Raw genomic sequence first — 24,318 nt, 5'->3', positions numbered from 1 at the left:
GCTTAAATTCATGGACAATTTTGCTAAAATTGTGAGGACAACACAGTGAATTATGGGAATGATGTGCAGAACACTGACTTGTAGAAGTAAGGATATTTTGATTCTATTGTATAAAACATTGATCAGGCCGCATATGGATTATTGTGCACAGATTTGGTTGCCAGGATTGACTAAGTTGGTCTCTGGAATGTGGAATATGAGGCGACAGATTGAGAGAATGCAAATTATATTGCTTAGTGGATAGAAGGAAGAAGAGGGGAGACATGATTGAGATGTATAAGTTGGTAAGAAGTAATTACCAGATTAGCGTGGATGAGATTTTTCATAGAATATCTGTAGATAGGGAGAACAAGAGGCCATACTTGGAAGCTGTATAAGGTGGGTGTGAGAAAGGGGGTGAGGAATAGATTTTTTTCATGGAGAGGTAACGATTGGAATGTATTGCTTGAGAGTGTGGTGAGTGCAAGGACCGTGAATGTATTTAAATCGAGGTAAGATGAGCTGTGCATGTGAGAGTAGGGCCTCTCATGATGGCTTCATGGAAGTCTGATAATAATAAACCAATAAATGTATTGTTATTGCTTTCAACTTCAGCCATTTTGGAGGTATTTCAGTTGTTTTCAATAACTGTATAATATGTATCTAAATTTAGGCCCCTGTAAACTTTGACTTCTGTTATTAGCTTATTTTCTATTATATGATCAATTATGGATTTAAGGTATCTTACTTTCACACATATTTGTGTACTTCTTATGCCTATAAAAGGAATTTGCTGTTTTCAAATTATTGAATAGGGAAAAATCAGTTTTAGTTTATTCTTATTTTGGTATGGTTCCCCATTATTTCCCATAGTCTTTTATTGGTTTATTACCTATTCTTCTTTTTGAGCAGGGGTCTCAAACTTTTTGGTCAGACCCCATAAGTAAAAATTCAGTAATAACAAAGATCCCCAAGAGCAATAAGCCTCAAGTTAATATATTTTATAAAGTTTTTTTTTAGAAAATGTATCCAGTTGTGATTTGCAATGCATATTAAAAAAAATTAATGAACACTAACACTTAGCATATGTCTAATGTGAAGGATAAGATTGTGCTTATCCTTCACATTAGACGAGAGGAAATATTTTGTTCGTGATTTGTTAGTCATCTTAGATCTCCATTATTTTCAAGATCTAGTCAGATTCTCTCCTTAGTTAAAATACTGTTAGGATGGTTATATCTGATTCTACCATGTATGGAAAGAAAAATCAGTAATAAAAGCTCAATAGTTTTATACAGTTTGGGGTAATTTTCAGTAATATTTTTACTTGTCCAAAATTCCTTGTAACTTTCTTTTGAGTGCAGTGATTTAGCTTCTAGATGATCCATTTTCATTTGAATAATTCTTCTTGCAAATCCAGAGTCAAATACTGCAGAACGAAAATATCTGGTGAAACTAGAAATAGCACTGCAGTTTGACAACAGCAATGGTTCTAAAAGGAAATCAAGCACAACCACTCAAATGAAAATCTGCATGGACACTAACTAAAACAATTTTTCAAGGGCATACAGTTAATGTGCTGCCAGGTGCACAAGGATGAGCCACTTTGCTGATGCCTTTTCTTGTATGCTAATTGTAGATCTCTAGAATTATCTTTGTGAGAAAATATTTTCTTTCAATACCCCTAAAATAATTTTACTGACCACCACTGGCTTTATTAGAAACTAAAGACCCCCCCCCTCAAACATTGTGCCTGTCAAAGATCCCTGAGGGGGGGAGGGGGGGGGTCATTACTGACCACTTTGGAAATCCCTGATTTAGAGCATCTAATAAGTATGTAGTCATTTTTGTTTGTTACTGATTATTTACTTGAAGCTGTTTGTAATATTCTTCTGATTCTTTATATTCTTCAGGGGCAGGCATTAAACACCTTATATTGTCATGTTTGCTCTTTGTATCTTTAATCTTGCTTCTGTTATTCTTTCATTCCAGTATTTATAGCTAATTATTTTATTCTTCTAATCTTTGGATATCAATAGTATGGTTCCTGCTTTTGCTCTTTAAGATTTTGTTACTCCATTTAGTTGTTTAAACCTTTTTTGTTTTATTTATTTATTTTTTTTCCTTTCTTTCATAGTTACATGGTGATCAGCATTCATTATTTAAACACTTATGGAAACAATACTGTGTTATAGTAAAACTTCAGTTTAATATAAACCAATATAATCACTCGATGTTTCGACCTTCATATCAAGGTCATCATCTGGAGTATGCACATCCATACAAAGAAATATGCTATGTTACAATCTACAGAGTATGCTGAAGGTACACTAATGTTGTCAGCTATTAGCACTACTGACCTGACCTCTGGCAGAAAAAAAACCGTATACATCAAACTAATTTTTATATGCTATTCCTGTGATGTTCCATGTTAATTTTGACATTTTGTCTGCATCTTTTTTTGGTTTTGGGAATTCTATCCAGGATTCATTTACAATTTGTCCATCTACTTATGTAAGACTTATGAGTGACAAATGAATCTTGATTTGGTTGCCACTGCTACCTGTTGCCTTCAAACAGGGTGCATACACTGCCTGGAAAGAAGTCAATGGACACCATAGTGCAAGAACCAAACAGCCATTGTGCCTGCCTTAATAAGATGTAGGACTTCCTTTCGCTGCTATGACTGCAGAAATCCTATGGGACATACTTTTCACATGCGTGCGATAGTAATCAATGGGAATTTTGGACCATTTTTCCTATAAGCATGTAATGAGGCCCAGGACTATTGTGGGGTGGATGTGCCTTGACCTCACTCAACACTCCAGTTCATTATAGCATTATAGAGGGTTGAGATCAGGGTTCTGTGGAGGCCAGTCAAATGTGATGTTCATGTCCACAAATCACACAGTTACAGGAGCATCCTTATGACATGGTGCATCGTCTTGCTGAAAGAGACAATGATACATTTTTGTAGAAACACCACAAAATAAGAAGCATTGCATTTTCCAGAATGTTCTCTTGTAGTTGGATGGTCATAGTACCACAAACAAAGATCCGAAGCCAAACCAGGAAAAACAGGACCATACCATCACACTGCCACTTCCAAATTTCATAGTTGGAGTTATGCACTCTGGTAAGAAACTTTCACTGGTCATCCACCCCACACCTGTCCATCTACTCAGTAGAGAGTGTGGCATGATTTGTTGCTTCATAACACGCAGCTTTCTAAGCTTCCACATCCCACTGTATATGCTCTTTGCACCGTTGAAGATGATGCTGCATGTTGGTTCGGGTAATGTGGGGGTTTGCATATTGCAGCCCTACTGTGGAAACCCATGTTGTGAGCCTTGGTTCTGAATCTTTTTGTGCAGAGTTGATGCCTGGAACTCCATACAGCAGTGTTTCTCAAACTTCAGATATCCGCATACCCCCTTCTTAAATTTTCATTATTACCAAGTATCCCCTTACCAAAATAATAAATAAATGAAGTATATTTCATTGTAAATGTTTATTTTAAAAAATTATTTATTTTTAATAGAACAAAATTTGGATAGGTTCCTCTTCATTTCCTGTCCATGAAAATCCACATTTCAAGTAATTCATATCATACTTAGGAAGATTTTTCATCTTTTTTCTAGTTGGTTCTCTAGAGATGTCAGACAATACACCCTTATCAATTTCATTTGATCCAGATGCAATATCAATGTTTTCTTGTTGCTTACAGCTACTTGTATTTGCTATATTACTCTCTTTTGTGGGTTTTATAAATCCAATCTTTAGCCAATGATCCATACTTAAGAAATTGAAAGCTAAAAAAATTACCATATTTACTCGAACATAACTCCCACTTTTTTTTCCCCAAAATTAAAGCTCAAAAATCGTGGTGCGAGATATATGCGGGGATTTTCGATAACTAAAGTTTTCAGGGAAAAAAACTGCAAATGGTGTGACTTACCAAGAAGCTCCTACTCGCTATCGCTACTTAAGGCATCGAGAACAGTTTCCTTGTGTGCATCGTCAAAGTCATCTACCCAAATAGCGTCATTCTTCTTTCCCATTATTTCAAGCAAAAATTACCAGTAATTTATAAGACTTGAGATACGTACAGCTATGAAGAAGTGCATATGATTGGTGCAGTATTAACAAAAGATCACGCGAACCAAAGACAAATTAGCATTTCAACAGTTGAGTTGAAATGCCAATTCTCTTCAACTGAATTCCATAATATCTGAAATACGTTCACTATATATTTCTTAGTTTTAACACGTTCACAATGGGATGGTGTCAAGCAAAACATGTTGCCGGTGCAACGTATGGTTTTGCTTTGAGTCAATACAGCAATTTCTGTTGGAGGGGAGATGTGATTCATTAGTTAGAGCTGTTTTTATCCCAGTTGTCTCTAATTGCACATAATATAGCGATTCCATGCGTTAATGATGCATTGCCGAAAATTTCCACGTACCCCTGAAGACCTTTCTCGTAACCCCAGTGGTATGTGTACCACACTTTGAGAAACACTGGTGTAAGGAGTGTCAAAGTGTCAGTCTATGGCCATGTTCAGTGAGTGCAGTGGGTCATTCACAGTGGGTAGCACTTGCAATTCATTTCCATCTCAGTATGGTATCGCTAATTGTTGACATGAGATGGTGTTACATCCTGAATGAAGCACTTTATTAAAGAAAAAATTCATTCAGGATTTAACAAGTCAGAAAAATCAGCTGAGAGAAAAAACTTGTACTCGAACAGAAGAAATAAAGTACTAACTGTAAATAGAAATAGAATTGCCTCCTTTTAGTAGGATTATAATACCATGTAAAGAACTTCGTGTATAAATTAGTATTATATGAAATGCATCATGTATATAATGAATGGGTAAATTGGATGTAAACATTAGTCCAAAGGTCTGGGCGGGCCTGAGGCATTGGCAATCTTGGAAAGCGACGCACATTCGTTTCCCGGAAGACGCTGCTATGATCTTGCGATGTGCCGAAATTGCCGCGGACGAAGAAAGTAGCGGGTGGGAAAAGATCGCAGAAAGTAGTAAGAGGGTGCTAAAAAAGGGGGAAGTGAAGAGAATAAAAAGGGTTTGCACCTTTTCTCAAGGCTTTTTTCGCCTGTTTCGCTGTATGATGATTTGACTTCTCTCATGGACCAGTGGTTCCTGATGGTGTTTCTTGGCGATACTTCGATGTCTGAATTTCTGCCGGTACTGAAGCGTGAGATGTCGGCACATGCTGCCTTCGCTGAAAGTTCTGACAGAATACTGTCGCAGACGTATATTATGAACTGGCAGCTAGAAACGAGGATGGCCCAAAACAGATCGAGAATAGACGAGGAAAAAAAAACGCCAGGTGTAGAGCATAGTTTAATCTGATGACCATAGTGACCCACCACGTGGATGCAGGCTTATGGACGTATCAAAAGGCAATTCAAACAAAGGAGGACAGTTCAGACAGACCTGGAGATCCTGCCCCTAGAAATGGTAAAGTACAGATTTTGTTGTATAATTACCTAGTCGGAAAAAGGGAAAGATCATTGTAGTGTATTAATCGAGTATGGACAGTATTTGTGGTTAGGTGGTTATTTAGCAGTGGCTGATATCCATAAGACAAATTGTTAGGAATGATTATAGATGATTGTGACTAGCTTGATATGCAAGACTAAAATAGTAGGTAGAAAATTGAGTAGAAGTGTATAATGTGTATATTATGTGTGTTAAGTCTCTAACTCAAAAGGATTTTTTTGTTCATGTATTAGAGTATTAATCAGTTTGAAAAAGTTTGATTTAGCATGTCCTTGAACTAATTGAAAGTGACATTGGTCTAAGTGTGTATTATGTCTTTAGATTCCAATAAATATGTTTTTTCTTTTATACCTGATTTTGCCTGTGATATGAACCACAACTACCACTCATTAATCTGAACCATAGCGGAAGGGGATTGAAAGAAAGGCATAACATGTTATAGAGGTTACGACTGCAAACCAGAATTAACTTAGCCACAGTAGACCATTTAATTTATGAGTTTAAGCACTAAGTTTATTCACCCATGTGCACCAAAGGTCTGGAAAAGTCTCCCTGAATAAGAGTCCCCTCTATTCTAAAATATTGGCTGGCGCAGCTTTAAAAAATAAATTTGTCAATATCTGAAGAGGAGACGGCCCCAGGAAGAAATTAGAGGATTCATTTCTTTTAGCAAGGAATAACCTTTAAGAGTCAGGGTAAGCACCTGAGTAAAATTAGGAATCGGCCAGAGATATAGAATTTGCTTTCCTTATAGAACGAACACGTAAGAAGTGATACAGATATTAGAGTCAAGGAAATTTTGTAAGTCTTGTAGTTATTGTAGAGAGGTAAATTCATAAAGGAAGAAATTAATTTAAGGAAGAGCAAATATATAACAATGGCCCAATTTGTCAACAATTTGCCGAACAGATAGGCCAGCAACGTGACATCCTATCACAGTCTCTTCCAAACTCCATCAGTTCCTTTCTTGCAGCTGTTTCCCTCAGACACAGTTGCACTGACTTGGGAGCATCATATTCCTAATATGAATATTCCATTTATACCAGCTACAAACATGTGACGTTACATGGCACAATGCACCTTGCCCACAGAGGGTGTTCATTGACTTCTTTCCAAGCAATGTATATCCAGCATCTCCTCAATGTTAGATCAGTTATTCCACTGAGACTCAGTTGTCATATCTCCATATATTAAAGCAGGCTATACCACATGCAGGTGGAGTTGACATTTGGTTAGGAGAGGCTTCATTTTCTATACATTTAACTGTTTAAATTGCATCACTTACTTGAACCTTGGGCAAGAATACTTGCACTGTTCTTTTGATCTAATGGAAATGAACTATTCCCCACTTCTTTTGCCATAGGAATGCCATATTTTAATGCTAGCACTTGAATTATTGGTGTCTAACATAGTCAAACAAGAGATTCTGCCTATTAAAATCTTCCTCCATATCAAATTCATCACTAAAAGCTGATTATTTCCACTTAAATTGTTGCTTTCAATACCAGAACACAACACATCATCCACTAAATCACTTTTTACTGAATGTCAGTTATCAGATGACTCAGCCAATTACTCTTAACATAATTCATAATTTATGTTACTTATGCTGCAGATATGAGATTTGAGATGACAAAGTTTAGAGGGCTTATTGCAAGTGTTACAAAGACTGCATATCATTAACACTGTGATAAAGTAGTATACTGATGTAGAGATAAAGGTGGTTGTCTCCCTGTATAAAGCATTGGTCAGACCACACTACAACTATTATGCTCAGGTTTGGTCACCTAGTTGTCATTGTGATGTGGAAACACTGGAGAACGTTCAGAGACAAGTGACTAAGACAATGTGAGGCATCTGGAATGTTGGCTATGGAGCGAGGTTAAAAGAATGCAAATTATGGTTTAATGAATAGGAAGAAAAGAGGTGCTATGATAGAGATGTTTAAGTTAGTAAGGGAATCATAAAAAGTAGGTGACAGGAGAAGAACCAGAGGCCCTGTGAGATTTCACTCAGAATTCTCCATGTAAAGAAAAATCTACTTAACACTCTTCTGCACCCAAATTCTTACATCCCCTGAAAACTGTGAGAGTGGTTCAGAAGGGTGTGAGATTTTAATCATGGAGAATTGAGTGATTAGAATACATTACCAGAATGTTTTTATATTTCTCCAACATACGGAAGGCAGAAGAACCTGTAGCAAACAGATGCCATGTATGTGGGCAAAATATGTTGTGATTACAGAGTGTGTTGTGGATTTTAAGGTTCAATATGATAAATTGTCAGTTGAATGAATCTCTCACGATGAGTCTGCTAACTGCATATGATCATGATAATAGATTTTATACATGTTTTCCATTTGACAGTAGTGGATGAATATTTCATCTGACATGGCAGACATGTTTGGTTTGCCTCTCATACCTAAACTATTTTTTTTTAAAGATGGTATTTATGATGCTGATAACAATTGTCAACATTTCAGATATTCTGATATCAGCTTTATTTGTTACTTGAATGTTTGAAAACCAGTTGAAATGTTGTTTATTAATAATGAAATGAAGTATAAATGACGTATTTTAACGAACAACTCATTTAATTTCGACCCCTATACACTAAAAGTTGCAAAATTTGTAGCATGTTATGCCATGTGGGTAGAAATAAAGTAGTGCTAAATGTAGAAGAGGTATCTCTTTTTGTATAGTAAATTGCTTTGTGGTAATGCTTTTTTTATATATATATCCTGCTTGTAAAGTTTTCTCTTTACGAGCAGGGAAGTTTTCAGTATGTTCTTTTTTAACATGCATTCCATATATTTTTACTTCTTAAACATGGTTTTAAAGATTAAAAGAAAAAGCATAACTGGAAATATTTTTTCTTTATAGGCAAATAAAGTCTTACAACCCACAGAATTATGCTTTTGTCAGGGCAGAGCAAAGCGGACGCTTCTTTAATAGGACACAACCTACATCATATCTACAAAGACAACATAATTCATTTCAGAATCTGATGAGTACTGGTGCTTGTGGATTTGAATATGTACCATATAGTTCAAATTCTCGAAATCTTCATGCCTTTGGAATGGATATGCATAATTTTTTCACTCCAAATATTTATTTTCGAAGGTTACAAGCACCATCATCTGTGTATTCCAATCCTTCCACTCAGTCCAGAAATAATCCTCTCCTTTTGTCTTCACGCAATCAAATTGGATTAAGTGGAATAAATAATCAAGAACAATCTTACTTGGCAATGGGTACTGGAATGTTGTCACTTGGGAAAGATTCTCTTTTACCAGCTCCATCCAATGGAACAAAAATTGATTCTCAAATAAAAGAACCATGGGGACAATCACAGAGGTAAGTATTATTTCTCTTCTTTATGAAATATTTTCACTTTTTGGTTTATTCTTTTCTGTTTTACCTGGTTTAGTTTGTAGTTGTAGATGAATCCAGGGCTTGACAAATTATGCAAAATCCTACTTACCCTAAGACTCCCATTTTTTTTTAATGGGGATGTTTAAGAACATCCCTATTTAAACACATGTAGTGGCGCTGCATCTGTTTTCAAAGTTAAAAATATAATTTTTATTAAATAAAATACATTCTATTTTGTCCAATGTGCAGCTACCTCGCCAGCTGGCAAAATCTCACCACAGATGAATGTATTTGTTGACCCTTGCATGAAGCAGCCATTCAAGTTATTGATCCAAACATTTGTGAGAAACTTACAAGAAAAATCTAAGGGAACAATACCTTGCTCAAATCAGTAACCTGTTTTGGAAACATGTAAATGCTTGACCTTAATGCATTTCCCAATCCTAATGCTGTAATGGGCTCCGATGCAAATAAGCATGAAATTCCAGTGGGATTTATATTTATGATAAATTTACAAGAGATAATCTATTGTACATTAGTAGTGTGAATCAACTATTTTGAGATTACTTAAAAATATGTATATTTGAATTTGTACAAATTTTCCATATTTCAACACTTCCAGATGCGAAGTCTTGAAATATGGAAAATCTACTCCATGAAATAAACAACGCTGTCCTCGTGTTTCTGGAACATAGAGACTGTGAAGGTGTGCAAGACTGAACTGGACAGGATCTGTTGATCCACATACTACAAAAACAAACAATGCCAAGAGCCATGGGCCAGCTGGATATTTTCATCATGTGGTCTAGTAGTCTTTGGAAGATTTCTTCTCATGGTTACACTCTTCTTCTCTTCAAGGATTAGGCATTTGCCTGTTCTGGCTTCACTGGTCTTTCCATCTTGCTGCTGGTTTCTTGCTAAATTTTTCATTGTAATTCTCATCCTCTGGCTGTTGGCCATTTTTCAAACTATGGTCAAGTTCAAATTGTGAACTTACAGAGGTTCACAGTTCACTAAACGATGGCACAAAAGTTCTAGCTGAAAGCAAAGATTGGAGGCTGTTAACTTTTTTTTTAATAAGAAAATGAATTTTAAAATAATGCAAAATGTGCTTAAAATAAAAAAACACCAAATTTTAGAGTAGTTGCAGCATTCCATTGAAGTACCTCATGCTAAATCTTAAGAAAATCGTATAAGGACTAATGGTTAGATACTCTGGAAACTAAACAAATGGAAGGACAGATCAGTTAGAAGGAATTGTTCAAGCCCTTGCATAAAATTTAGTATAGATAAAATAGGCATACTTGTGGTTCTCTTAAAACAAGTTGTTTTGACATGGAATCCTAAGAGTTCAATAATTTGTTGTCTGAAGGAAAGCTTTTCTTCACTACTTCTGGAACATTGATAGTGGGATATTTAGGAAAAGAAACAATACATAAATTATAATTTTTATATGTTAGATGCTTCTGAATAAAAAAATGATATCTTCTCACTCTTTTCTTAGGAATAGAATGCAATTTATCAAATACTTCTTTAGACCTCTTGTTTAGGTCAAAAATCTTAGTATTTTAAAAATTATTAGCAAAAATAAATTTCACCATGGAAAATTATAATAATACATACTGATATTAAAAATATTCATTTGCTATTGCAGTCTTCCATTTATTAGATATCTTTCGATACAAGGCATAGCCTGTGAGCAGTATTTGATTTGTTCATTCAGATATTTCTTATATAAAAATATAGGATGGTCTCTTTGAAATAACATGAAGGAGGGGGAGGTATTTTCTATTTAAAAATCCAGCCATTTCCACTGAAATTGTTTAGATTGTGGCTCTAATTTTGCTTCTTGTATCAGTAGTGTTTTTGCAAGTCTTGAGTACACAGTTTTCTGATATGCTGCAAAGAAAAAACAAAACAGGTAGACTGAATTGAAGATGAATTTTTGAAGGTTAAGCAGTGTGTACTCTATGGCTAGTAAGCTAGTGTTTGTAGGATATTTTTAACAAGTAATTCACATACCCCATGAAACCAGTGTGAGGTGTACTCTCTGAAAAAGACTGTTAGCTTGATCTTTGTCCTGAGGCTGATGGAGTTGGGGGGAGGGTTCACATATGTCCTAATATGAGCTTCACCTCACTTGATATACAAGCAACTCTTGTTATCTGCATTTTCACATATATTTGGTTTCGTTTTGTTACATAACTACTGTTGCTGTTTCCTATCCAAGTGGAAACTTCCATACGTGTGCATAGTTTCCTACCTCTATCCAGCATGCTCAGCATCCAGTTTGTGTCCCCACCACCTTATTAGTCTATGCAGTATTATCTTTATCAATAAATAACTTCTTTGCCCTTTGAGCAAGATGTCTGGTAAGAGAAAAACAAAGGAAACTAAGAGTGAAAAGAATGTGAATGAAGACCAAGTGAAGAAAAGGCTTAGAAAACTTCATTCTTTAGAAGTGAAGTTGGAAGTTCAGAATTGGTTTCATAGAAGTGAACATATCATATATTTAAAGGGCCACAGGACTGAATGATGATACAGTTTGTAAGGACACTGTCATCCACGAATTTCAGCATGACCAGAGTAATGAAATCTCAATATTTGAAAAAATGGAAAGGATGCTAGCTATATTGATTGAGAATTGGAACCAGAAGAACATGCCTTTGTCAGAGAAGGGAAAAAATGCACATGATGATTGACAAACATTGAAAAGTAACTGACACCTTTTGCTGTAAGGTGCGATTGGTTTGACTGCTATAAGAGTTGTGTTAAACTGTGAATGAAATTGTTTTGTATGTTTTTATTCTTCATTCACATTTAGCATAATCTACCATATACTAAGCAAGACATTTAAATATTATTTGTTAATCCCTTGCTTAAGATTTATTATTCATGTATTTATTATGTAACTTTTATGTGCCTTATATAAACTGTAACATATATTTTATTATTTGTAAATGAAATGAAAGAGAAATTAAGTAACTATAATATTTTTATTATTATTTTTCGTTACTCAGTGTAAAGGTATAACCTTATGTAATGCTAATGCTTACGTTCTGTTTTGATTGTTGCCATGGAGATAGAAATAAAATAGAACGCGCGAGCTTCGATAATTGGGAGAAGAGAAATTAATGAGTTAGGTGGAGTGAACAAGTTTTAGGCAGGAAGAAGGAAGGCATATAAGCGATTTAAAAGACCAGAAGATTAATTGAAGTTTCAGAATAAATCCACTAAGTTTTGGAATTACTACGTATTCCTATATCACTTTAAAGAAGGATTGTACAAAGCTCAATTTGTTATACAGTAGTAAACATGGAATAATTATTCTGCCCTATAAATCCCGTCAAGAATTGTGTAGCGCGATAAATAATAATTCGGTTATCTCCTTGGAGAATTCTTTTGAATAGTGTTCCATTGGAGTAATAAGTGATTATAAGTTTGAAATGTGCTCACATTGAATCTGATGTGCTAAGGATTACCTGGTAAGAACAGTCCTATTTTATTTCAGTGTGAAGGTTTAAGTGATAGCTCCGTCTCGAATGTCCTAACATTTACTGTGGTGTTTCACTGAATTTAGCCGAAGTTAGAAGTTTGAAAATAATTCCCCTTGAAGCGATTAATAATGTTAAGTGCTTGCTAAGTGTTAAATATAGAGTGTAACTGAATGATACTAGCAAATTTATTTAGCAAGAAATTCTGTAGTATTGATCAGCGTGAACAATCTTTGTTATTGAGAGAACTGTGAATTTTGTATCTGAAGATTTGAAGTCTAATATAAAATGAATGTTTTGACCTGAAGAACTAAGTTAATTGTATTATCTTATTTTCAGAGTTAAATTTATGTATTTGTCATACAACCTTGTATTAAATGTTTTGTTTTATTGATTTCAATATTGTGTGTGCCTGATTCTTTTTCATTGCAACGTTCATAAAAAGTTCGAACCTTGCGGGAGCGCTAAGTGAAAAATATTATATTCGGCCTGTATGGATGAGGAGACTGCTAAATTAATTGAAGATTGATTCTACTATTTTACATAGATTAATCTAAATATAGGGTGGCGCAGTATAAATATAAATTTCCCTACATTTTGATGAGTAATCAACCAGCAATTAATTGATTTTATTAAGAACAACATTACAACAAGATGGCGAACCATAGATCCAAGAAGGACGTCCCAACAGTTGCCATGTCTTCTGTAGTCGCAACGTGATTGATGAGGATGAAGGATGTCATGTTGCAACTTAAGAATTTCATGATCAATTCAAATCAAAGATAGCAAAAGGATGTTACATACAAAAGAGATTCCAGTCAGAAGTTGAAAAAAACTGCAGGTCAAGTTCCATTAAAAGATTTTTGCCTTTGACCTCCTATGAGCTTTCAACTTAAGCATGCTAGATAATATCAGTTGTAAGTTTCAATTTATTTAGTTAAAATGGAAAGTGTTGTGCTACAAATTAATTCATCTATTTGAATACTTAATTATTCAAATGAAGTCATGTTGGCCCATTGAAATGGCACAGATTTAATCCTAATGTCTCTTTTTTTACATCCTAATCTGTCACTAGATGATGACACTGCCCAGATGTGATGCATAATAACATGCTTTTCAAAATTCACATGTATTATATATAATTAAACTTCAGTAGTTTGTGATGTAGAACAAAAAAAAGATCAGAATTTATTAGCAATGCATCAAAGATGAAGTTTCTTTCCCATCTGTAGATATTTTTATATCAAGTACATAAAAACATGTAAAGGTATTTTAATTCCAACCATGTAGGAAGGAATGTACATATTTCTGATTCTTCTTGCTGCTGCTAAATGAAAACCTTCCCATCAGTGGCCTTAACCATGAGGCACAGGTAAGCTTCAAGAATTTCACTAGTTATCAGAAGGAACTTTTATTATTATTATATGGGATATCTCCATGAGGTCAAAAAGATTCATCACAGAAGACCCACACTAATCATTGTTTACACAATACCTATCATACCTCTCCTTAAACTTATTCACTGTCAGGTTACTACTACCTCTGGCAACCATTACTTGTTCACCACTCTCCAAACAAAGAACCTAGTCTGCATGCCTTTACTAATCACACTCTTACACAACTTCCAGGGCGATCCCTTTAGTAAATTATAAGTTTCTGTCATGTCCCACTCTCATCTGCCTGTTAATTAAACTACAACTTACACCTTCAATCTATCCTCATATGGAGTATTCCACCACCTGATTCCCAAGAAATCCAGGTGGCCAGATCTGTGAACAATAGTCAAGATGTGACTGAATCATGCCATATAAAGAGAGATAACCTTCCTTTTTAATTGTCAATGTGTACTTTAACAAATAGCTCCAAGTAATTCTTGCCAACGTTTTGCAGTATGTGTGTGTATATCCACCATCACCTTCATCCTTGTCAGTTTCTTGTAATCTTTCATCCCGAAAGTGCATTACTTTATATTTTGTAACATTAAATTGACAGCCATTGTTCTCCCCAGTTTTACATCGGCAAACAACTGAACATCCTCCTCTCCACCTTTAAATCTTCCCATATATTATTAATATACAAATTAAAGAGAAGTGGCTCCAGTATGGAGCCCTAGGACACTCCACTTCTTCAGTGGCTCGACAACCCTGTGTGGGGGCCCTGGCCTTCTCAAGGAGCTTTTTCCATTTTGTCCTTTTCTTGGCAATTATCATCCAATTTTTTGTTTTCAAAAGTACAAAGTCTCTATCAACATTATCAATTCATCATAGTTTGGACCTTCCTCATGGTCGAATTCCTGTTGGTTTATGTGAGAATATTTGTTTGGAATTGCTTTCATCATATATTCTCACTATATGGTCCACCCATTTCATTCGTTGAATTCAAAAATTCAAGGGCCTCTTCATCCCTTATAGACATTGTCCATGTTTTAGATGCGTATGTAAGTATAGGCCTTAATCAGAGTCTTATAAAGTAGCAATTCAGAACATATTCTAATCAAACTTGATTTTAGGTATTTTTTTAAGCCATGGCAGCTATGACTAGCAGTAATGGTTCTATTATTATTATCTGAGACCTCCAGGGAGTCAAGGACTCATCGAGGGAGGCTGTAACTTACCTAACCCAGCTATCATACCTAAACTTGAATTCATTCACACTAGATGCACTCACTACCCGAAAGGGCAAATTTTTCCACTCACTCACTGCTCTCTGGAGAAAAACCTAGCTCTTATCTGCAAATAAATTTAACTTCCATGGATGTCCCCGTGTTCTCTCCCCACCTTCCATATAACTAAAAATTTCATCAGTTGAAATGCTATAACACCCATTCAAAAGTTTATAGACCTCTGTCATATCACCCCTCTTTCTCCTGTTAACCAGAGTCTGTAATCCACATACTCGCAATTTGTCCTCATAATCTAAATCCCATAATCCAGATATAATCTTTGTAAATCTTCTTTGCACCCTTTCCACAGCTTCTTTATTCCTTTGGAACCCAGGAGACCAAATCTGCGCAAAGTAATCCAAGTGTGTTCTTATCGAAGCCTTATAAAGAGGCAAAATTACTTCCTTATCATTACATGTCAAGGTTTGCTTCAACATAGCAATTATCCTCTGAGTTGTATTTGCAACTTTTGCTATGTGACCAGTGGTGAAGCTAGAACTTTGGCCACCCAGGGCGGTCCCTGAGTTTGCCGCCCCTCTCAATACACACCAAAAATACCACAAAAAGTCAAAATGACATATAGAGAAATAAATTAAAATGCTATGTTTATTTTTGAAATAAAACTTTAATTTCAACATTCTAAAATGTTATATTTCTTGCTTTTCTGTTAGCATAATCATCGATGATATTGGCGAAGTCTATTTGATAGTAATGTTGGGGTAATACTGAATCAATTTTATTTAGAAAAACTCCTCTCACAACTACCAACACTTACAGCAATCATGAGGAAAATTCGAAGCAGTATTACAATATTTGGAACTGAGTTCTCAAGACTGTATTTTAGAATTAACTGTAAAAGTTCAAAAAGGTTCAAAGTGCCGTCTGGGGCGGACCTCTGCCTCCCTCTAGCTACGCCAATGTATGTGACCTTTGAACTTTAAATTCTTATCCACCAATACACCAAGATCCATTGCCTCTTCAGTTTCTTGTAGCATAATCCCGCTAATATAATATGCTGCTGGAACTCTAATCACGCCAAAGTGCATAACTTTACACTTACTAACATTAAACTGACAGCCATTTTCGTTTGCCCAGATTTCCAGTCTATTCAAATCATTTTGTAATTGCTGAATATCAGTAGCATCCCTGATTGCCCTGCCTATCTTTGCATCATCAGCAAACAATTGCAAATCTGATGATAGACCCTGCTTGATGTCATTAATGTATAGATTGAACAATAATGGCCGAAGGACTGAACCCTGAGGTACATCACTGGTTATCTTAAATCTGGCAGATTCACACCCACTGTATACCACTTTTTGATATCTGTCTGTCACCATCCCCCGATCCAAGTGAATAGATTATGTTCCAATTCCATATTCTCCAGTTTACACAACAGCCTATCGTGTGGTATCCTGTCAAATGCCTTAGAAAAATCCAACATGAGGTTAATGAGGTTTATTTTTTTGCTGCGTTCTATATATTTGCTTTTACTTTGATTGATCATTAGGTGCATTTTCTTTGCTTCACTTTCTAAAGCCAAAAAAAGCCTGTTTTAGTGCTATGGGTGTTCTTGCTATGATATCAGTGTCATCAGCAAGGGCAAGGATTTATACAGATTTGTTAAAAATGGTTCTTCTGGTATTGATGTTTGACTCTCTGATCATGTTCTCCAAAGTGATATTAAAGAGAAGACAAACCAGGGCATCTCCCTGTCTTACTCAGTTTTTAAATTCCATAGGTTCTGAGACACTTGCTTGGATTCGAATTTTCAATGTTGTTTCTTGAGAGTAAGTGCAATAAGCCTTACTAATTTTTCCAAGAAGTTAAAATCTCTCATGGCTCTTATAAGTAACATTCTGTTTATGCTGTCATAGGCAGTTCTAAAGTTTATAAAAAGGTGATGTGTATCGATACCATATTTGTTCTAAAATGGACCTTCCCTTTCTGAATCCACATTAATAGTCTGTGATGATTCCTTCAACAAAAGGGGATAGCCTATTAAATAGGATATTTGAAAATATTTTGTAAGCAGTACAGAATAGACTTATCCCTCTATAATTGCAGCATTCAAGAATGTCTTTTGTGTATGAAACATATGTTTTGTTTCCATTCTGAGGGAAGTATTTCATTCATTCAGATTGAGTGCAAAATATTATGAATTGCTTTTGTAACAGCTGGCCCTGCATTCTTCAGAAGTTCTGATGGTATTGAATTTGGTCCAGCCGCTTTATTATTTTTCAATTTCTTAAGCCCCCCCCCCCCCTTCCTTGATTTCAATCACTTCTTGGTTACTACTTGAAGTGACATCAAGTTCTTCACTGCCTATATTTTCATGATTCAGCAATTCATCAAAATATTCATTCCATCTTTGCAATATATCAGTTTTGTTACTTGGTAGGGTCCTGTTTTTACTTTTACATAGTGGTAGGTTTTAAAGTCTTTACAACCTATATTTATTTTTCTAAAGAAAGCTCTGCTTTCCTTCATCATCATCATCATCATCATCATCAAATTCCTGCCATGTACCCTCAAGGGGTGTACAGGATATGACAGTACTACATGAAAAAATTACATCATTACTAACTTCCTATCTACAATTTTCCTCCAAATCAGTCTGTTACTTGTCAAGACTCCAACATTATCAGATCTTATATTTCTATCGTCTAAGGCACTTTGTACCGTATCAATCCACCTATATCTTGGTCTTCCTCTGGGTCGTTTTCCTGCCAACCTGGCAGAGAACACTTGTTTTGCTAATCTTTCCTCTCCCATTCTATTTAAGTGACCATACCATCTGAGATTAGCTCTGCTAACGCATTCCTGGATGCGGACAATGTCAAGTTCTTTCCTAATATCCTCATTTTTAATATGATATTGCCATTGATGCCATCTGTTCACGCCTCTAATCTTTCTCAGGACTCTCATATCTGCGGTCTCTAGTCTTTGGTCAAGTGTTTTACTTCTGACCCAGCTCTCAGATCCATAAGTTAAAATTGGTTTGAACACAGTTTTGTATACAGCTAATTTAGTGTTCTGACTAATTTCTTTCTTATTCCATATGAATTTATTCAATTGACTTCCCACGATACCAGCTTTGCTGATTCTGTTGTCTATTTCTATATTTAGTTTACCATCTTCAGTAAAAATTGTGCCTAAGTAGCTAAAATGTTTTACTTGTTCCACAGGTTCTCCATTCACAACACAGTTGACATTTTCAATGATTCTGCCTATTTTCATTGTCTTTGTCTTTTTATTGCTGACCTTCATACCATATCTATTACAACAGCTATTCAATTTAGTCAGAGAATCTTGCAGACTTGTAGCGGATTTATTTAGAAGTATAACATCATCCGCATAAAGCAAAGAGCTGACATTAACATCTCCAATTTTGATATCAGGTTTAATACCACATTCCTTCATAATGTGATCCATATAGATAATGAATAACAGAGGGGATAATGTACATCCTTGTCTCACACCAGATTTAACATTAAACCATCTTCCTGTACTTCCTTCAATTCTAACTGCTGACTCACAACTCAAATACAGACTAAGTATTGCTTGATATAATGCCCCATTGACACCATATAACTGCAGCGTATTGAATAGCTTCTCTCTTGGCACCTTGTCATATGCCTTTTCCAAATCAACAAAACTTAAATACAGATCTTTGTTATATTCCCATGCTTTCTCGACTATTTGTCGTAAAGTGAAGATCTGATCCTGACAGCCTCTATTTGGCCTGAATCCAGCTTGTTCTTCCACAATTCTTCTCAACCGTTTCTCAAGTATACTTGCATAGATCTTGCCAGAAACACTCAGTAGGGAAATACCTCTGTAATTCTCACATTCAGTTTTATTTCCCTTTTTATATATGCGTACTATGAGAGCTCTACTCCAATCATCAGGAATTCGTCCCTCTGTCCAGGCTTTCTGAACTATGCAGTGCAGCCACTGTAAGACTCTTATACCACCATACTTCAGCATTTCTGGTCGAATATCATCTACTCCTGCTGTCTTTCCACATTTCAAGCCTTTGATGGCTTTTTCTACTTCAAGTATGGATATGTATTCCTGACTGCATGCCTGGTCAGTGTTTTTTATCACTGCTGTCATCACTGCTTGTTTCATTTAGCAGTTTTTCAAAGTAATTACTCCATACTTCAAGGATATCTTTTTCTCCTGTTTTCATTTCACCTTTATCATCTCTAATTCCTTTTACAGCACTCTTTCCTCCATTCCTAAGCTTCTTCAACAACCTCCAGAATATTTTGCCACCTTCTTGATATTTATTTTCTATATTCTTGCCAAAGTCCTCCCATGACTTTTGTTTAGCTAGTTTTACACACTGTTTAGCTTTCTTACATTTGTCTCTGTATTCTGTAAGAGTAAAAGCTGATTTATTTGCCAGGAACTTTTGATATGCTTTCTTCTTTTCCTTCACTGCCTGTTTAACTTCCTGTGTCCACCAGGGAGTTCTGATTTTTTTTATCTTTGCACACAACCTCACCACATGCCTCTCTGGCAGAATCAATCAATGTTTCCTTCAGAGTTTGCCACTGAATCTCCAAGGTTTGATTCCTGTTCTCAAACTCTTTCATTTTCTTTTCAATAATATTTCTGTATTTTAGTCTACAGTTTACATCTGAGAGCTGCTCAACTTTTATTCGCTTTAAAACTTTCTTACATGTTATTCTTTTCAATATGAAATTCAATTTTATCCTGCTCAAGACTAAATAGTGATCACTTCCAATTTCAAATCCTCTGTACACTCTGGTGTCCTGCACCAGGGAGAAAACATCACTATCAACAATAACATAGTCAATGAGACTTTTCTTATTCCTAGCCTCTTCTCTCCATGTGAATTTGTGCACATTTTTATGTTGGAACATGGTGTTAGTAATAACCAGTCCATGTCCTGAGCAGAAATCCAACAGATATTTGCCATTATTATTAGCTTTGCTCTTTTCTCCAAATTTTCCCAAAATATTTTTGTATGTCTCACAATCATTTCCTACTCTACTATTTAGATCCCCAACAAGGACCAACTTTTCCTTTTTCATTGTGTCAGTTGCTTTTTCTAAAGCCTCAAAAAAATTCCTCCACTTCTACCTTAGTAGAGCTTTCTGTGGGACCATAGGCACAAATAAGTCTCATTGTCCAGTTCCCCATTCTCATATTCAATTTTATATTCTTTGACAGCATATAATATACACATATATATACACACCAATCAAATATAGCATTCTTCTTCATTATTGTTTTCTAATATATCTTAAAACAAACACATTGTTCCCCCCCGCCCCCACTCTGTGCGGATTTGGTTATGATTAATTGATAAATTAAAGTATTCAAAGCTATCCTACATACAATTAATTGCATTAGACCAATTAAGATGAGCATGAAATGGGCACATGATACCACTGATATGTTTACACACGTGCTTTGTTAGCAAAATATATATAAAACAAGTGAATATGTTGTCTTAGTTGTGCTTATGTTAGGATTAATTTATTTAGGCAAAACAAAATATTTATCATTGTTATCGGCCGAGCAATTCATGTATAGGCTTTTTATGTCTTGTTCCTGCTCTGCAGATGAAGTTGGTATTTTCATCTGAGTCTTGGATGTCTGCAGTCTTCCTGCAGGTTTATATTTATATGCTAGTTTGGGAATCCTATTGTTATTCATCCTTTCTATGTGGTGTAGCCAATTTTGCTTGGTATTCTTCTATTTCTATTGTTATATTTATTAACAAAATATTTATTTTGTTAATAAATATTTCATCCATGCTTTTAAGAACTGAGCTTAATTTTTAGTGCAGCAACTTTAATTTTAATTAAAATTTTCATGAATATATATTTTACAAGTAATTTATTTGTAAAATACGTAGGCTGTTCAATAAGTAATAAGACTAATTTTACTGTGGCGAAACCACTCATCACAATATTAATTTCTTTGGAATTAAGAAATGTTGCTGTCTGTATTAACAAAAGAGGTTAATAGATAGCGTATAAGGGCTGATGTGCCAGAGTGTCACGTGACTAAATGCAAGCTTGTGTCGGCGCACCTACGAGCGATTAAATTTTGTGTTCGTTTGCAAAAATCGGCATCGGACAAGCTTAAGAAGTTGTCGCCTTCTTGTTCCAGTCTTTCTTTCCATTCTGTGTGCACATCCACTCGATGCTGCATTTGCTCTGGTGTCAAGAGTTTGGGAATCCATCGGGCGCAAACACATTTCAGTCCCAAATGAGTGAACACTTCCCACAGAAATATTCAGGACAACATGCTGCTGGCATACTGTAATTCTGCGATCCTCCTTGATGATAATCGCTGCAGTGTTGATCACTGTCTCTGTGATGGACGTTGAAGGTCTTACCTCACGTTCAAGATCTTCCACATTTTGCCTTCCTTCCTTAAAAGTTTTATGCCAGCGAAAAACACTTGCCCTCGACATTGCTTCATCGTGGAAAGCTTCGCGTATCATGTTAAAAGTGTCCAATGCCGATTTTTGCAAAAGCACGCAAAATTTAATCGCATAATGCTGTTCCAAGGACGCTTCCATTTTGACGACTGGTCACGGTTTGTAGGTGCACTGAAACAAGCTTGCGTTTAGTCATGTGACACTCTGGCGCATCAGCCCGTATATGCCATCTATCAACCTCTTTTGTTAATACAGACAGCAACATTTCTTTATTCCAAAGAAATTAATATTGTGATGAGTTTCGCCACAGTAAAATTAGTCTTATTACTTATTGAACTGCTCTCATATATGTTCTGAGCTTTTATGTTTTAACATGACAGTGCTCTATACCACAAAATGTCTTGTAATCATCTAATGAAAATTGGAAAATGAAGTTAAAGAAGTTGGCTTTGCTGTTCTCTGAATCTTTTTTTTGAGTTATGCTAAACATCTTAGAAAATGAATATGGAGAACTTCATCAGATGGATAACTATGCACCTTTTTTTGACAGTATTGAAGGAAGAATGGTACAAATTCTATCTGTTGCAAACTGTCTTAAGTGTCTCATAAAATATTACTGCTGTATTTCAGCAGTATTATTTTATGATAGGTGCTGTTCTGTGTAGTTTCTGTACTATTATTAAAAATCAGTTTTTCAGCATGAGAAATTTTATGATTATACCATATTTCATAGGCCCAAATGCACTAAGCGATTGTTTTTAAATTTGTGTAAAGCTGTGATTGGCAGGCACATAAGAGGCTTATCATATTTATTAATCTTTTACCTTGATATGCCAAATGAGAACACTCAGCATATAATATAATGGAAAACTGTTTTTATTGTTCAATTTTAGGCAAAAGAACAAACGCTGGTGGAAAGAAAATGGCTTTACTAATAAATCAGTAAGTTATTCAAGTTAAAAAAAAAAAAATTGATAGTTAATTGTTAATTTGTTTTCTATTTTCATGTGTAATTTTTTTTATATTCTGAACATTTCTTATAGTGTGAAACAGATAGTTCTGTGTCATCTTGTGAAAATAAAGTTTTAGATGTAGTTGGCAACGGTAAACCTGATTCTCCAAAGTTTGATCTGGAAACAACATCTTTTCCTCCACTTCCTGGATGCTTGGTAAGTTACTGAGGTCACTTTTTAAGCATTATGAATAGTATCTTTCTTGATTGTTTATATCCAAATTTTAAATGGAAAGCAAAATTTGCATAAATTAATGATAGTCAATTTTTATGAGTTCTACTGAAAATGTATTCATTTTCACCTGTTTGTCACATTGATTTAAATCTTAGATAAATTAAGTGCATTTTGCAATAACACATAAACACCTGTGCCGTTCTCCATTTTTATTCATAACTACTTCAACTGAATGCATTTTGATAAATTGAAGAAAAGAGTCTGAAGAAGACTTAACAAAAACTGATGGTAATGGAATGAGGGACAGGGTTAGTTTGGTAGGGTTGAAGCTTGGATAATGAATGGATGTTGGCTATCAGATTGTGTATATTTTCTATTGTTCAATAAAAACAAAATGATAGTAACTCAACGTTACAGCACCCACAAAAATATAGAAAAGCATATGGCAGAAGATCCGAGAAAATGATTGGAGTTGATGAGATTATCAGACCTCCATGGAATCGAGGCATCGTGGGAAGTCTCACACACAACTTATCATACCATGCTTTAAATGCATTCCAATCATCCAGCACTCTCCATTTAAAAAGCCTACCCTCCCCCATCTTTTCATCCTTCATATCCTCTTTATACAGTTTTCTAGGGATGTCCCTTGTTCTTCACCCATTCTGTGAAAAATCTCATCCATATTTGTATTTTCTTCAATCTATCTTCAAACATACCAGGAACCAATTTAGTCAGTCATCTCTGTACTCTTTCAAAAACTAGGTGACAATCTGCACAGTAATCCACATGCAGCTTGATCAGGCTTTAAATAATGGAACCATAACATTCTTACTTTTACTCATCACTGTCCTCCTCATCATTGCCATAATCTGCTGTGCTGTCCACAATTTTAACAGTGCATGTCCCTGAAATTTTTGGTAGTTGTCTATTATCCTCAACAGTTGTATAATCTGGATTCCCAAATTTTAAAACCTTGCACTTTTTGACATTGAACTACTAATACCATTCACTTGCCCATTCACTTAGTATATTCAAGTCCTCTTGCAAAGCTACATATGCTCTACTCTTAGTTCTTCCCAACTTTGCATCATCTGCTAATAACTGCATATCACCATTCAGATCTTTTTCAGTATCATTAACATACAAGTTAAACAGCAACTGCTCCAAAAAGAGTACTCCAAAGCAACTTCTCTTCTAGTATATTGTTCCTGCACATACAGCTAGCTGATACTTACACATAGCCAAGCTTCGATCCAGTACACTAATCTATTATCCAGCACTATCTGTTCAAATTTGTCATGTGGCAGTCTATCAAAGACCATTGCAATATCTAAATATACCATTGTGAATACATCTCCTTTATTGAATGCATTTGTCAGCTTATAAGTAGATTATAATAAGTGAATAGATTGCAGAAATACAACCTCCCTTAACAAACCCATACTGACTATCACAGAATACTACTATTGTCAACCTATCTCTAAATCTTGGTACTCACTTAGCATCTCTAACATTTTAATCACAATTCCAGACAGTTGTCCTCTTTACACTCCTTTGGAATTTGGCACCAGTGTAAGACTAATGTTAAAAGGTACATTAAAACCCATTACTCCCTGGAATATTCCCTAAAGGATGAAATATCTTTATGAATTGCTCATAAATTGC

The 24,318-nt window shown here is 35.3% G+C and overlaps 1 protein-coding gene across 6 annotated transcripts in view; it reads left to right on the top strand.

Moving 5' to 3' along the window:
- The window catches only part of LOC150093132 (uncharacterized), a 423,272-nt gene that overhangs the window by 292,669 nt on the left and 106,285 nt on the right, over nucleotides 1-24,318 (top strand). For all 6 annotated transcript variants that reach the window (XM_090413312.1, XM_090413313.1, XM_090413316.1 and 3 more), the window contains 3 exons: nucleotides 8,389-8,862; nucleotides 22,357-22,405; nucleotides 22,507-22,632. In XM_090413312.1, the coding sequence (XP_090269438.1) occupies nucleotides 8,389-8,862; nucleotides 22,357-22,405; nucleotides 22,507-22,632 (649 nt within the window). The remainder of the gene's footprint in view (nucleotides 1-8,388; nucleotides 8,863-22,356; nucleotides 22,406-22,506; nucleotides 22,633-24,318) is intronic.

Source organism: Typopeltis vanoorti, chromosome 24 (assembly GCF_054136105.1).
Source record: "Typopeltis vanoorti isolate ZY-2024b chromosome 24, IOZ_Tvanoo_1.0, whole genome shotgun sequence".
NCBI classification, from domain to species: domain Eukaryota; kingdom Metazoa; phylum Arthropoda; class Arachnida; order Uropygi; family Thelyphonidae; genus Typopeltis; species Typopeltis vanoorti.
The sequence above is the reverse complement of the archived record's forward strand: the minus strand, read 5'-3'. Positions and strand labels throughout refer to the sequence as shown.